The sequence below is a fragment of the Otolemur garnettii genome, unplaced genomic scaffold (genome assembly GCF_000181295.1).
Source record: "Otolemur garnettii isolate 467f Iridium unplaced genomic scaffold, OtoGar3 scaffold00025, whole genome shotgun sequence".
NCBI classification, from domain to species: Eukaryota; Metazoa; Chordata; class Mammalia; order Primates; family Galagidae; genus Otolemur; species Otolemur garnettii.
This window is the reverse complement of record NW_003852420.1, coordinates 15,828,460-15,842,890: the sequence shown is the minus strand read 5'-3', so window position 1 is coordinate 15,842,890 and position 14,431 is coordinate 15,828,460. Positions and strand designations below refer to the sequence as shown.

General features: G+C 48.2%; 1 protein-coding gene across 1 annotated transcript in view; it reads right to left on the bottom strand.

Moving 5' to 3' along the window:
* Positions 1–10,342: 10,342 nt before the first annotated feature.
* CHMP4B (charged multivesicular body protein 4B) overlaps positions 10,343–14,431 on the bottom strand; it is a 58,155-nt gene continuing 54,066 nt past the window's right edge. Inside the window, exons 4-5 of the mRNA XM_003788108.3 lie at positions 13,204–13,330; positions 10,343–11,216 (exon numbers count right to left, since the gene is read on the bottom strand). Coding sequence (XP_003788156.1) covers positions 11,152–11,216; positions 13,204–13,330 — 192 coding nt within the window. The 3' untranslated portion in view covers positions 10,343–11,151. The remainder of the gene's footprint in view (positions 11,217–13,203; positions 13,331–14,431) is intronic.

The window sequence follows — 14,431 nt, the reverse complement described above, 5'->3', positions numbered from 1 at the left end:
GAACCCGCCACCTTAGGTGTATGTGGCTGACGCCTTAGCCACTTGAGCCACAGGCGCTGAGCCTACATTTCTATTGTTTTAAGCCACTCAGTTTGTGGTGATCTGACCCAGCAGCTGTGGGAAACCCCCACCATTTATGCAAAGTGTCCTAACTGGGCCCAGGCCTCACGCCTGCATTTGCTCTTTACCCTGTCTCTCACATGCAGTGCAGGAGCCCCTTGCTAGAGGTGGGGGAACTGAGGCCCAGAGGGGGTCAGGGCATCAGCTGATGGCAAGGCAAGACCCTGAACCTGGCATCCTATCCCTATGCACACAGCACTTGCCCCGGCCGTTTTTCCTCTGGAGCAGAGCAGGTGCAAGCCCAGATGATGTCCCCATCTCCCCTCCTCCTGCCCATGCAGATCACTCTTGGCCACCTCTCAGCTCAGGGAAGAGGGGGCTGGGTTGAGTCATGAAAAGAGGAATGTCATGAAAAGCCTAGGAACCCCCTCTGAGACCTATTGAGAACCCCCAAGGGTTCCATTTTCTTCTAAGATGGTCCTGGGGTAGCTTTAGAACCCCTCACAGCCACTGTACTGGCACTCAGGACCTGCTACATGCCCGGCATCCCCTTCTTCACATGCCCCAGCCCAGGAGGCGAGCGCTGACAACCATACTTCTCTAGCTCAGGTGGGAGAGTCCCCATGGCCAGAGAGGTCCCGCATGGCCAGGCTACACAGCTGGTCAGTGACAGAACTGGGATTCCAGCTCAGGCTTGTCTGCTTCCGATGCCATTTGGCCTCCTAAGTAAGAACCAGGTGCTTTCCAGGGTCAGGGGATACAGTCAGGCCACTAGAAACACCATGAAGCCCTGGGCCCAATCCTCCTCTCATCCATAAAACACTGGTCTATGGCTCGACGGCCCTGTGGCACCCAGGTCAGAGTGAGCAGGAAGTGTCAATCACCCACTGTGTGACCTTGGCCAGGTCACTCTCCCTCTCTGAGCCTTCATTTTCTCATCTGTTCAATAGGAAACATAGTAACAGCTACTCCTAAAGCTAGTTGTGGTGCCTGATAGAAGTAAAACCCAGAAAGCCCTTAGCAACATGCTGGGCACCCAGTAAGTGCTTAATAAATGCTTACTGGTGTAAAAGCAAGGTTAGAGGTCAATGAGAGGGAGAATATAGCCTCTGGCCATGGAGGTCACTTAACTAAAGTAAGGCCAGGATGGAAATGGGATTCGAGAGGTAGGCTGGCAGGGGCTGCAGCCCAGTATTGGTGCCCTTCTGCAAAGGACACCGAATCCGCGCATGACTCAGCCCAGCTGCTGTTCTCAGCTGAGAGGTAGCCAAGAGTGATCTGCATGGGCAGGAGGAGGGGAGATGGGGACATCATCTGGATTTACAACCAATGTGACAGCTCAAGTTCAGAGTCTGGGTAATAAGAACATAAACCAGATCATTAACATTAGCCGAGAGGGGCTGGCTAAGGTTAGATGTGGGAAGAACAAAGGAAAGTGGCAATATTGTTGCCACCAAACCACGTCCATTAACTCTCATTGACTGCCCAGTGTTGGGGTTCCCCCACCCCACTACAGGCAAAGCAGCTACACTTTTAGCTGTTTCATGTCATGGGGTGCCCCATAAGGTCTCATTTGACTGAATGATTCAGTTACCAAAAATATTTGAAAATCCCTGTCCTGGTCCAACCATCCTTTCATCAGCAATTCATTTTATTCAATCTAGCACATATTGAGCGCTTACTAAGTGCAGGCCCACGTGGTGCTGAGCACAGGAATACAATGGCCACTGCCCTCAGGGAACTTCTGGTCTAGAGGGAGAGATTAACGTTGTACAAGTGAATGTCAGCTTTCTACAGTGATGAGAGCCAGGTGGGGATGCGGGGGATGGTAGGAAGGGGAACTACGAGAACAGATCACTGGGGAGCCAAGGGGCAGGGAAGCAGGCCAGGCAGAAGGCCCTGTCCTTGAAGTTAGGGACAAACAGCAGGTAAGGGAGTAACAAGATCCAGCTTAGACATTAACAGGTACCCTGGTGTGTAGGGAACAGGGAGGCAGCAAGAAAGATAAAAAGGAAGTTCTGGCAGGCAAGTGATGCTGGTGGCATGAAGGACCAGAGCCAGGACAGGTTCCACGGGTGTGCCATCTGTGCAACCACACAGGGCCCTCACTCAGAAGGGTCTCACGCTTGGTTTAATACTCTGTTGTTACTGTCTTGAAATTCTTAGTAATTTTTTAAACAAAAGGCCCTATGTTTGCACTGGGCCCCACAAGGGATGTAGCCTGTCTTGACCAAAGCAGGGCAGAGACAGGGTGTGTGTGGTGGTGGTGGTGGGCCCGCTACTTGGGGGGGGGGGGGGCTTTGAAAATAGCTATGGGGCTCCTTACGGGTGGTGGGGGGGGGGGTGTCTTCTTAAACACATGAGGCATAAACAGACCTTTTTCTACGGTTGTGCTGGAGGCAGCTTGTACATATGTTTCAGCTCCAGGAGCCAGTGCTTCAGTTTTAAAGAATTTTTTTGTCATGCTGGCAGCTTGAAACTGGTCATGGTGGGAGTATTCACATCATGGAAATCAGCAAAGATTACTAGTCCAGGTCTTCCCCCCCTCCAAAGTGTTTCTTTATCAGTGTTTCCCACAGTGTGTCCAAGTGCCACCACAGCAGTGTGCTGCTAAAAACCTATTTTCTGGCCTCCTCTCCCCAGGCCTGGTTACCCTGCAGGGGAGAGGCTGGGTAATTCCTCAGCCCCCTGAGGCTGGAGGGCCAGGACAGGAAGGCCAAGACCCTACAAAGAAGGACAGAGAGGCAGAGGAGGCAGGTTTTGTGGGGATGGAAAAGGAAATCTGCCTGAGGTGGAAGTGGGCAGCTCACCAGGACAGGAGAGGGGGAGGAGTTTGGGGTTCCTGCTTTTGAGGACTCAGGTCCAGCGCAACAGCTGAATTCCCCAGCCTGAGACCCACTCCCAGCCTCTCACAAGCCCAGGTGAGGAGGTTTCATCTACACTGCTGCTCCCTCTTTTGCCAGACGCCTAGGCCAGAGCAGGGAGCTGGGACAGGGAGACTGGCCTAGGAGATGAGCCAGTGGCACTTCAAAGAAGCCACTCCCCAGCCCTCTGGCAGAGTGGGCCTCCGTAAATAAGGACTGTTAGTATGATTGCTGTGATTAAAATGGCCCCAGCTTGCTGAAGAGGGGCACAGGGAAGGGGGATCCTTAGCAGACACCCCACTCTCCGCCTCCTCTTCGCCCCTTTAGCTCCCAGGCGCAGACCACCCAGGAAGAGAGCACCCTCTCCCGGTTTCCGCGGCGCGCGGGGCCTGATTGTCTGGGAGATGGCGCCACCTGTAGGCCCCGCGGAGCGCTGCGGTGCCGGTCCTTCAAGCCGGGGAATAGCAGCGATGAGGACGCTTCACTCCCTAGAGGGCTGATGCCACTGCACTCCACCCTCGGCGACAAGAGTTAGACCTTGTCTAAGGGGGAAAAAAAAAAAGGATTCTGCAGAACTGGCGACCTGGTCAAATAGTTTGAAAAATGCCCCCCAAGTAGTTTGAAAATGCCTGGTCAAGTAGTTTGAAAATGCAATTCTCAATATGCATCTGCTCCTGAAGCCTGACTTGAGCTAACTGCCTTGGGGAAGTTATTCTTTCAAGGCCTCAGTTTCATTTGCAGAATGGGGGTGAGAGTGCAGCACTTGAAGAGATTATTTCAAACCCTAGTTGGGATTCTCCTGGAAGAATGTCTAAAATACAAGTTCTTGCCACTCCCCCCACCAAAAAAAAAAAAAAAATTCTGATCCATGTAGGAATCTACAAATTGCACCCGTGATAGAGTCAAATGTAGGGACCTGCCCAATAGATCTTTTCTGCCAGCCCAGGAAAGATCGTCCTGCCCAGTTAGGACTGAGTGCACCAATCCCCACTCCTCCAGCTCTTATAGAAGTGCTGACTTCTTTTTCAAACTCAGACCGCCTGTACACTTTGCCCACACAGAGCCTGGACTCCACTTCCTTTCTTTTATGTCTCGGAATAACCTCTCATTTTCGGTCCTTAACCTCTCAACCAGCCCCCAGGAGATTCTAATGCAGATGGTTTGCCAATCCCAGCATAAGACACGCCCAAGGAGCAGGACTTCAGTGAGTCCTGAAAACAGACAGGGGCCAGATCTTGCCTTCAATGTGCAAGCTGTGATGGTGTCCAGAGGGCAATAGAAGTCAGGGGAGTTTTTAAAAGGAGAGTGACAGCTCTTTACAAAGATCACTCTGGCAAGGTAGGTGGTAGACACAGGGAGGTAATGCAAAAGTTGCCTGCGCAAGATTTAATGGTGTCCTAGACCAGGTGGTGGCAGTGGAGAGAGAAGAAGGGGGCAGGTTTTAACTCTTAATTCTTTTGGAATACAGAATGAAAATGCTGAAATTTTTTATTCTAATAATTTCTTATCCCAGCCTTTTAAAACTTCAAAAAGGTGAATATGTAAGATTATACAATATTTAGGTATAGTGACACATATATCTAATTTTTATTTTTATTTTATTTTATTTTTGAGACAGAGCCTCAAGCTGTCGCCCTGGGTAGAGTGCTGTGGCATCACAGCTCACAGCAACCTCCAACTCCTGGGCTTACACGATTCTCTTGCCTCAGCCTCCCAAGTAGCTGGGACTACAGGTGCCCACCATGCCCAGCTATTTTCAGAGATGGGGTCTCGCGCTAGCTCAGGCTGGTCTTGAACTTGTGAGCTGAGGCTATTTGCCCACCTCAGCCTTCCAAAGTGCTGGGATTACAGTCGTGAGCCACCGTGCCTGGACTTATATTTTTATTTTTGAGACAGAGTCTCACTCTGTCACCCTGAGTAGAGTGCCATGGTGACATAGTTCACAGCAAACTGAACTCTTGGGCTCAAGCAATCCTCTTGCTCAGCTTCCCAAGTAGCTGGAACTATATAGGTGCTTGCCACAACACCCGGCTAGTATTTTTTTTTTTTTTTCAGTAGAGATGGGGTCTCTCACTCTTGCTTAGGATGGGTTCAACTTCTGAGCTCAAGCAATCCAGCCTGAACAAGATCAAGACCTCCATCTCTAAAAAATAGCCAGATGTGGTGGGCACCTGTAGTCCCAGCTACTTGGGAGGCTGAGGCAAGTGAATCGCTTGAGCCCAGGAGTTTGTGGTTGCTGTGCGCTATGACACCACAGCTCTACTGAAGGTGACAAAGTAAAACTCTGTCTCAAAAAAACAAACAAAAAAACCTCTTGGTTTTTTTTCAGCTGTCCTCTTACATCAGCCTCCCAAGTAGCTGGGACTATAGGCGCCCGCCACAATGCCTAGCTAGTTTTTCTATTTTTATGTTATTTTATTTACTTTATTTTTTTTTTATTTTTGCCCTGAGTAGAGTGCTGTGGCATCATCATAGCTCATAGTAACCTATGACTCTAGGGCTCAAGTGATCCTCTTGCCTCAGTTTTTCTATTTTTAGTAGAGATGGGGTCTCGTTCTTGCTCAGGCTGATCTCAAACTCCTGAGCCCAAGCAATCCTCCCAGAGTGCTAGGATTACAGACCTGAGCCACCATGCCTGGCCTCAGACACCTTCTTTTTATAAGAAACTGGTCGCACTGACCACACATCTGTCTAATGTTATTGGTATGTCTCCATGGTGGACACTATTAGTGCCACCCAGTAACTACCCATCTTTCTTCCTTGCTAACAAACCCAATTTTGTCCAGGTATCAGCTAGGCAGACAGGGATATACTCAAGGCTGGAAGGCTCCACTACTAGCTGTAGGGGAGAGTCCTGATTGGACCCCTTGGTATAGTACCCACTTTCCCAGACTCCCTTGAAGCAACAAGTGGCCATGTGACAGTTATGGCCCACAAGACATAGGGATGGTTTATGTAAAGCAGTATTTTTCTTTCTTTTTTTTTGAGACAGAGCCTCAAGCTGTCCCTGGGTAGAGTTCTGTGGCATCACAGCTCACAGCAACCTCCAACTCCTGGGCTCAAGCAAGTCTCCTGCCTCAGCCTCCCAAGGCGCCCACCACAATGCCCGGCTATTTTTTTTTTTTTTTTGGTTGCAGCCGTCATTGTTGTTTTTTGGAGGGCCCGGACTGGATTGGAACCTGCCACCTTAGGTATATGTGGCTGGCACCTTAGCCACTTGAGCCACAGGCGCCACGCCATACAGCAGTGTTTTTCAACCTTTATTATCTCACGGCACACTTGAACACACTTAAACCATGGCCCACTTATGTTAAACAAAAAAAGGAGTAGGTTTGATGCCTATAGTACAGGGGTTAACAGCACTGGCCACATATACCCAGGCTGGTGGGTTCAAGCCCAGCCCAGGCCAGCTAAACAATGACAACTGCATATAGCTGAGTGCTGTGGCGAGTGTCTGTAGTCTCAGCTACTAACGTGTTTCCCCGAAAATAAGACACTGTCTTATATTTATTTTTTCTCAAGAAGACACATTAGGGTTTATTTTCAGGGGATGTCTTTTTTTTATTAAGTATAATACAACAATCTACATTTATTCAAATACAGTTAAGTCATCTTCTGGAACCTAAGGGGGGGAAGCCAACCTTGTTGATGGGGCTGGTGCTAGTGATGTGTGAACTCCTTTCCCCTAGCCATTTGCATGTGCACAATAGGATGCCTGCGACCTTATGGTTTGGAGAAAGGAGCTGTGGCAGATAAAAGGTATTCCAGTCTTCCTTACCGCTCTGTGGTGAAATGCATGGCTTATCTGCATAGCCACGCCCATCACTAGGTCTTATTGTCAGGGTAGGGCTTATATTTAACAAATGCATAGAAATCCTGCTAGGGCTTATTTTGGGGTAGGTCTTATTTTTGGGGAAACACGGTAGGAGGCTGAGGCAAGAGAATCACTTAAGCCCAAGAATTTGAGGTTGCTGTAAGCTTTGATGCCTCGGCACTGTACCGAGGGTGACATAGTAAAACTCCGTCTCAAAAAAAAAGTAGGTTCAGTGTCCATAGCTCAGTGGTTAGAGCACCAGCTCCAGATACACCAAGGCTGTGGGTTGGAACCTGGCCCTGGCCCGCTAAACAATAACAACTTCAACAAAAATATAGCCGGGCGTTGTGGCAGGTGCCTGTAGTCCCAGCTACTTGGGAGGCTGAGGGAAGAGAATCACTTAAGCCCAAGAGTTTGAGGTTGCTGTGAGCTGTGATTCCATAGCACTCTACCAAGGGCAACATAGTGAGACTCTATCTCAAAATTAAAAAAAAAGATAAAAAGCAAAAGAAAGAATATACTTACTGTGCTTTGAACTTCTTTTGAAAATAATTTAATTAGGGCTGGACGCCATGGCTCACACCTATAATCCCAATACCTGGGAGGCCGAGGCAGTAGATTGCCTGAGCTCACAGGTTCCAGGCCAGCCTGAGCCAGAGCGAGACTCCATCTCTAAAAATAGCCAGGTGTTGTCATGGGCGCCTGTACTCCCAGCTACTTGGGAGGATGAGGCAAAAGGATCACTTGGGCCCAGGAGTTTGAGATTACTGTGAGTTATGACACAATGGCACTCTACCAAGGGCGACAATGTGAGACTTTGTCTCAAAAAGAAGAAAGAAAATAATTTAATGATCTTTAAAATTTTTTTTTTTTTTTTGAGACAGAGTCTCACTTGGATTCTCTAGTAAAGTGCTATGGTGTTATCGCTCACAGCAACCTCAAACTCTTGGGTTCAAGCGATTCTCTTGCCTCAGCATCCCAAGTAGCTGGGACTACAGACACTGGCCACGATGCCCAGCTATTTTTAGAGATAAGGTCTCACTCTACTAGCTCAGGCTGGTCTTGAACTCCTGAGCTCAGGCAATCCACTCACCTCAGCTTCCCAGAGTGCTAAGATCACAGGCATGAGCCACTGTGCCTGGCTTCACCAAGACCTCTTGTCCTGAGATCATTAGACTGAGTCTGCTGTATCACTCCCAGCACCTTGAACACAGTACCTGGCATACAGTAGGTGCTCAATAGATATGTGTTGAATAAGTTTTTTTTTTTTTTTTTGAGAGTGAATCTCAAGCTGTCACCCTGGGTAGAGTGCCATGTCATAGCTCACAGTAACCCCTACTCGGGCTCAAGTGATCCTTTTACCTCTGTTTTTCTACTTTTAGTAGAGACTAGGTCTCACTCTTACTCAAGCAACCCACCCACCTCAGCCTCCCAGAGTGCTAGGATTATAGGCATGAGCCACCACACCTGGCCAATAAGTTTTGAATGAATAAGGAAATGTAGTCATTACTTATACCAGTTGGTTAAATCTTCTGTTCTTTTTAGCCGAAGAATCCTAATACAGTAACTTCTCTTTCCTGCCTGGAGAACCTCCTAGGAAGCCCAGGTGCAGTGGCTCACACCTGTTATTCTAGCATTCCAAGAGGCTGAGAGGGGTAGATTGCTTAATCTCAGGAATTTGAGATCAGCCTGAGCAAGAGCAAGACCCCAGTCTCTAAAAGTAGCTGGGCATTGTAGTGGGTTCCTATAGTGCCAGCTACTGGGGAAGCTGAGGCAAGAGGATTGCTTGTGCCCAAGAGTTTGAGGTTACTGTGAGATATGACAGCACAGCACTGTACCGAGGGTGAGAAAGTGAGACTCTGTCTCAAAAAAAAAAAAAAAAATCTAGGAACAGGAAAGCGTGTGTATTACCAAACACTGCATCCCACAGGCCCTGCCACAAGGCCCATATCCAGTAGAAATAAGCAACTATTTCTCAGAGGAGGCCCAGCCCCTGCCCTGAACCTGGTTTCTGGACCTGCCAGAGCTGAATGGCTGAGTCTGCAAGTTCCCTCACCCAGAATTCTCAAGAATGAGAAGCCCCCAAGGCTGATAAGAGGAGCGTAAGAAGGTCCACTCTTGGCTGGGGGCGGGGGCTCGTGTCTGTAATCCTAGCACTTTGGGAGGTCAAAGCAGGAGGATCGTTTGAGCTCAAGGGTTCAAGACCAGCCTCAAGAGTGGAAGCCTGTCTCTACTAAAAATAGAAAAATTAGCCAGCCTGATGATGAGGACCTATAGTCCTAGCATACTTCAGAGGCTGAGGCAGGAGGATCACTTGAGACCATGAATTTGAGGTTACTATGAGCTAGGCTGATGCCATGGCACTCTAGCCTGGGCAACGCAGTGAGACTGTCTCAAAAAAAAAAAAAAATGAAGAAGGTCCATTCACTGGTCTCAGGAAGAGTGAGACCCCCATCTCTACCAAAAATAGAAACAATTAGCCAGGCTTGGTGGCATGCACCTATCCCAGCTACTTAGGAGGCCAGGCAGGAAGATCACTTCTTGAGCCCAGAAGTTTGAGGTTGTAGTGAGCTATGATGATGCCACTGCACTCTACTTAGGGCAATGGAGCAAGATGCTCTCTCGAAAATAAAGGTCCATTCTAAATCTCATATACCACATGACACCCAGGGCCATACCAAGTGAGAGGGTGGAAGCAGGCAGCAAGCACAGCTACTAGATTCTTCTTGAGGTGAAAGAATTTCTGAAAATAGTCAGACCCAACCTTTGTATAAGTCAAATTTTCAACCCACTGTCATCAAGTCCCAATTCTAAGTGTGGCAGCCCTGGGCAGAGGAGCAATGAGGGGTGAGGAACAGGGTGTATCCTGCTTCACACAGACAGGACCTCTACAATGATCTGATCCTATCCTCTTGCTTTCCAGATGGGAAAATGAGACCTGGGGAGAGTAGGCAACTTGCCCCAGGCACCCAATGAGCAAGGGCAGCGTCTAATTTCGAACTCTGAATTGAAGAGGCTGACAGGAAGTGTCCTCTCAGTGCTGTGAACCTGTATGCAGAATTAAGGATGAACATGTACACATCTACTTCTCTGAAGAGAGTCCACAGCATTCATCAGATTCTCAAGAGGACATAAGAGTAAAGAAAGTGGAGGGAGTGAAAGGGGCTGGGCTGAAGTCACACGGTAAGTCACAGCAGACCTGTGACGACCCCTGTGTCCTAGATTCTCACTTACTGCCCTCCACAGCCTCCCCATGGAAAAGGCCATTTTCTCCAGTGTTACCAGGTAGACCTTGGCTGGTGGGAACACCCTCGTTTATAATAGGCAGAGGCTCCTGCAGGCTCTGCCCATGGACTCTGGTGAAGAAGATGCAGGGGAGACCCTGGAATTGCACAACGACCGCCTCACCTTGAACTGTGCTCAAAGGGTGTGAGGAAGGTGAGGGCCATTTCTAGAAAGACAGGCTCCGCTCTTTGGTTCTAACTGTTGATATATATGTCATAGTTAAGTCTTCCATATGTTTCCACAAACTCCACTGCAAACCCTGCTAGCCTGGAAAGGGTCAGTTCCCAAGACAAATGATTGATTAAACACAACAGCAAAGTATGAAAATTAATTGAGATATTTAATAGACAGTGCAAACCATAATTTCATCTGAATATAAATGTATGCACATGTTTTCAATGAGTTATCTATCAGTTATCACAAACAGCAACAAGGACCTTAAGCTATGTTAGAAAACTGTATAGCTGGAACTTAATTCTAACAATCTCACTTGCTCTCAAGAGAACACCATCCACTTCAAATTAGTGCCACAAATTCCAAAATACCAGGGGAGTAGGAGTAAGGAGTGGGTCAGAGTGGTAAACACAGAGCCAGTACACAGGTGATGGACAGAAATACAGCTCTCAAGGAAATCCAAATCAGATGCATTATTACAGCTAAGGACAAGGAAAAGCCTATGGCTTTTAAAAAACGACTTTTCTGCCAGTACCATACAAGTATACAAAGAGATGTGCGACAAGTCAACTGACTTAAAAGGACAGAGGCTACATTTTCAGGTCATTTCAACTGCAAATGGTCGACCCTTTCCATTGAGGATTCAGCAGTGGAGTCAGCGTAGTCCAGAAGCTCAATGTTGGATTTGCAAATACAGTTTATTTTACAGAAATTCAACATTATAAACAGCAGGCACCTCCCACCCCGCCCCCTCCCCCCACCCATCCCACCGGGTGCAGACCATGCTATGCAGAGAGTGAGCAGCAATGTGGCCCTACTGCTTTGGAGTGAGACTGGAGAGCGATGGAACCTGCCTGCACCACATCCTGCCTGCCCCGCGCACACACACACACACACGCCTGCTCTCTGCGCAGGCCAGCAGAGTCTGTCTGGGCCCAGCCTGTGCCAGCCCAGTTATATGGATCCAGCCCAGTTCTCTAATTCCTTCATGTCGTCGTCTTCCTCTTCCTTCTTCTTGGCTGTGTGAAGAAAGAAAAGGTTACTTAGGAGGCTGGCTGTGGTACTTTCAACACTTTCTGGTTGGGAGCAAGGGCCGTGCTACGTGGTGTCTACCAAACAGGCCTGCCCTTACAGGCAGACTGCTCTCCAGGCTGTTGGCAGATTACTTCTCAGCGCCTGAAGGCTGCAACAGAAAACCAGGCAAGCTTTCTGCAGCACCCTCTGCAGCAGGGCCAGACGAAACAAGGACTCTACACTGAGAGTCCATCAGGGTTTCCAAGAAGCAGTCCCACAGCATCCAAGGTGGGGTGACAGTGGGAAGAACCCCAAAGAGATCTAATCCTTGCCAACTCCTCTCAAGTATCTGAATCACCTGTGCACACTTCCAGGCGGCCTGCTGGACAGCCCTACCTACACTCGCTCCAGGCAGCTGACTCTTTGAGGGGGCTGTTTCCTCATTATACATGGGAGAGGGATGTGACCACAACCTAGTCACACTGCTCCCGAGGCTCTCTCTCCAAGCCATATCAAACTGCCTCACTTTTTCTAGGACTTATGTGTGGAATACTTCTACCTGGGAATGAAATATTGTGGGAGGGGAGAGGGAGAAGGAAAAGGGAAACACTAAGAGAGCTAAGGGTAGCTATTTACTTAGTTATATAGTAGGGGCCAGAGTTTTACAGAAGCAGGTCTCCGAAAGAACCAAAGCTGTGTTTTTTTCAGAGGGGCTGGCTCTGAGGCCTTGGGCTTTTACAGGCATGTACAGCACAGGATTCTAAAACAAGGAGCAAGAACTGTTCTAGACTTAAACTCTCATACCTTCGCACAGTACCTGGAACCTTCTCTTGTTTAGTAACATACGAAAAAAATCATTCTAGAATAGAGGTTCTCAATAAGGGGTGATCCTTCTAATCCCTACCAGCAGACATCTGGCCATGTCTAGAGACATTTTTGGTTGTCACAACTCAGGGGTGGACACTACTAGCATCTAGTGGGTAGAGGCCAGGGGTGATACATCTATAGCACACACGACAACCCAGCCCCCACTCCCCACTTTGCTGCCCGAAGGATTATCTGGCCATGTTAATACTGCCAAGATTATGAAACCCTGGGTGGCTCCTGTGGCTCAAAGGAGTAGGGCACCGGCCCCATATGCCAGAGGTGGTGGGTTCAAACCCAGCCCTAAAACTGCAAAAAAAAAAAGAAACCCAGGCTAAAAACTGCAAAAAAAAAAAAAAAAGAAAGAAAGAAAAAAGATTACAAAACCCTGTTCTAGAAAGAAATAAGGGCAGGTGACCATTGTCTCTATGGTCATCACAATGGATCCTACCTGGTTCTCAATCCTGGGCAAGCTCAGGACCCAAACCAAAGCCAATGGACCACAAGAGCACTACCATGTGGCATCATCACTCTAGATAAGAAGTATTCACTATACGGCTCGGCGCCTGTGGCTCAAGTGGCTAAGGTGCCAGCCACATACACCTGAGCTGGTGGGTTTGAATCCAGCCTGGGCCCACCAAACAACAATGATGGTTAAAACCAAAAAAAATAGCCAGGCATTGTGGCGAGCGCCTGTAGTCCCAGCTACTTGGGAGGTGGAGGCAGGAGACTCGCTTGAGCCCAGGGGTTGGAGGTTGCTGTGAGCTGCGATGCCACAGCACTCTACCCAGGGTGACAGCTTGAGGCTTTGTCTCAAAAAAAAAAAAAAAAAAGTACTCACTATGGCCAGGCATGGTGGCTCACACCTGTAATCCTCCCACTTGGGAGGCCGAGGCAGATGGACTGCCTGAGCTCACAGGCTCAAGACCAGCCTGAGCCAGAGTTAGACCTTGTCTCTAAAAAATAGCTGGGCATTGTGGTAGGCACCTGTAGTCCCAGCTATTTGGGAGGCTAAGACAAGAGAATTGCTTGAGCCCAAGCATTTGAGATGGCTATGAACTATGACGCCACGGCACTCCACCAAGGGTGGCAAAGTGAGACTCTGTTTCAAAAAAAAAAAGTACTCACTAGGTTTCGATGGTAGGGCTATCGAGGGAACATTTGGTAGAGGAACTGTTTCGGGTCCACTGATTTCCAGCAGATTCTTGTCTAGTTCCTCCTGTTCTAGTTCTTCTAATTCTGCCATGAGTTCATCCTGGTGAAAGGAAACACAAGAGTGAGCACCCTCCCTGGGAACTTCGGCCTCTGCAGTCATGTCTTTTATTGACACTACATGGACAGGCACACCCTGTGAAGAGGTCATAAAGGAGATGAACTCCAGATTCCACCCTCTGTGACGCAAATATGATGAACAAGCTTCTGCTGGGGAATGTAATACACTGTTGAGCATTACTGATGTCCTGCGCTAGACCGTGAGCATCTGGGAGAGATCGTGTCTTTTCATTACTACTTCTTTATCTTAGAGCTGGGCACAAAGAATGTATACTCAGGAAAGTTTCCTGAATTGAAATTAATTTGATTACTCCATCAAACCCCAGTCTGAAATGTAAAAACCCTGGTGCTGAGAGCTAAGGGTAAGTTTACCCTTAGCTATTTGCTTAATTATATAGTAGGGGTCAGAAAAGCCCAAAGATTAGGTTTAGCAGAGAAGAGTTGACCTTCAGGAGACTCTTAATCTAGCACATAATAAAGTACTTTAAATACGGGCTAACATTGTATTATGAAACTAAAGAGACTGAAAGTCCCAAATTGCTACAGCAGAAATTGGTTAAGTGGCCAAGATCCACATAGTTCCTTCAGGGGTCAGATGTAAATGCTTCCTCCCTGGCTTTGCCTTGGTTTTATGTTTGAATAGTTTGAAGGGAAACCCTATAAACTGCTCCAGGCATGGTCACCTCTGCCACCCAATCTCTGAGCCCAAGGCTTATCACAGAAAGCTGAACTGCTGAAACCAATTCTCTGAAGGGTCCTAATGTAGTTTCTATTACTCTACCTGAACTTTTACCCCAAACTGGGAAAATGTCCCTCAAAATCCAGAATTCAGGGGGAAGGGCATGGTGGCTCACATTTGTAACCCTAGTACTCTGGGAGGCCAAGGCGGGAGGAGCTCACAGGTTCGAGACCAGCCTGAGCCAGGGCAAGACCTTGTCTCTAAAAATAGCCGGGTGTTGTGGCAGATGCCTATGGTTGGAGAATCACTTTAGCCCAAGAGTTTGAGAATGCTGTGAGCTATGATGAGACAGAACTCTACCAAGGGTGACAAAGTGAGACCCTGTCTCAAAAAAAAAAAAAATGG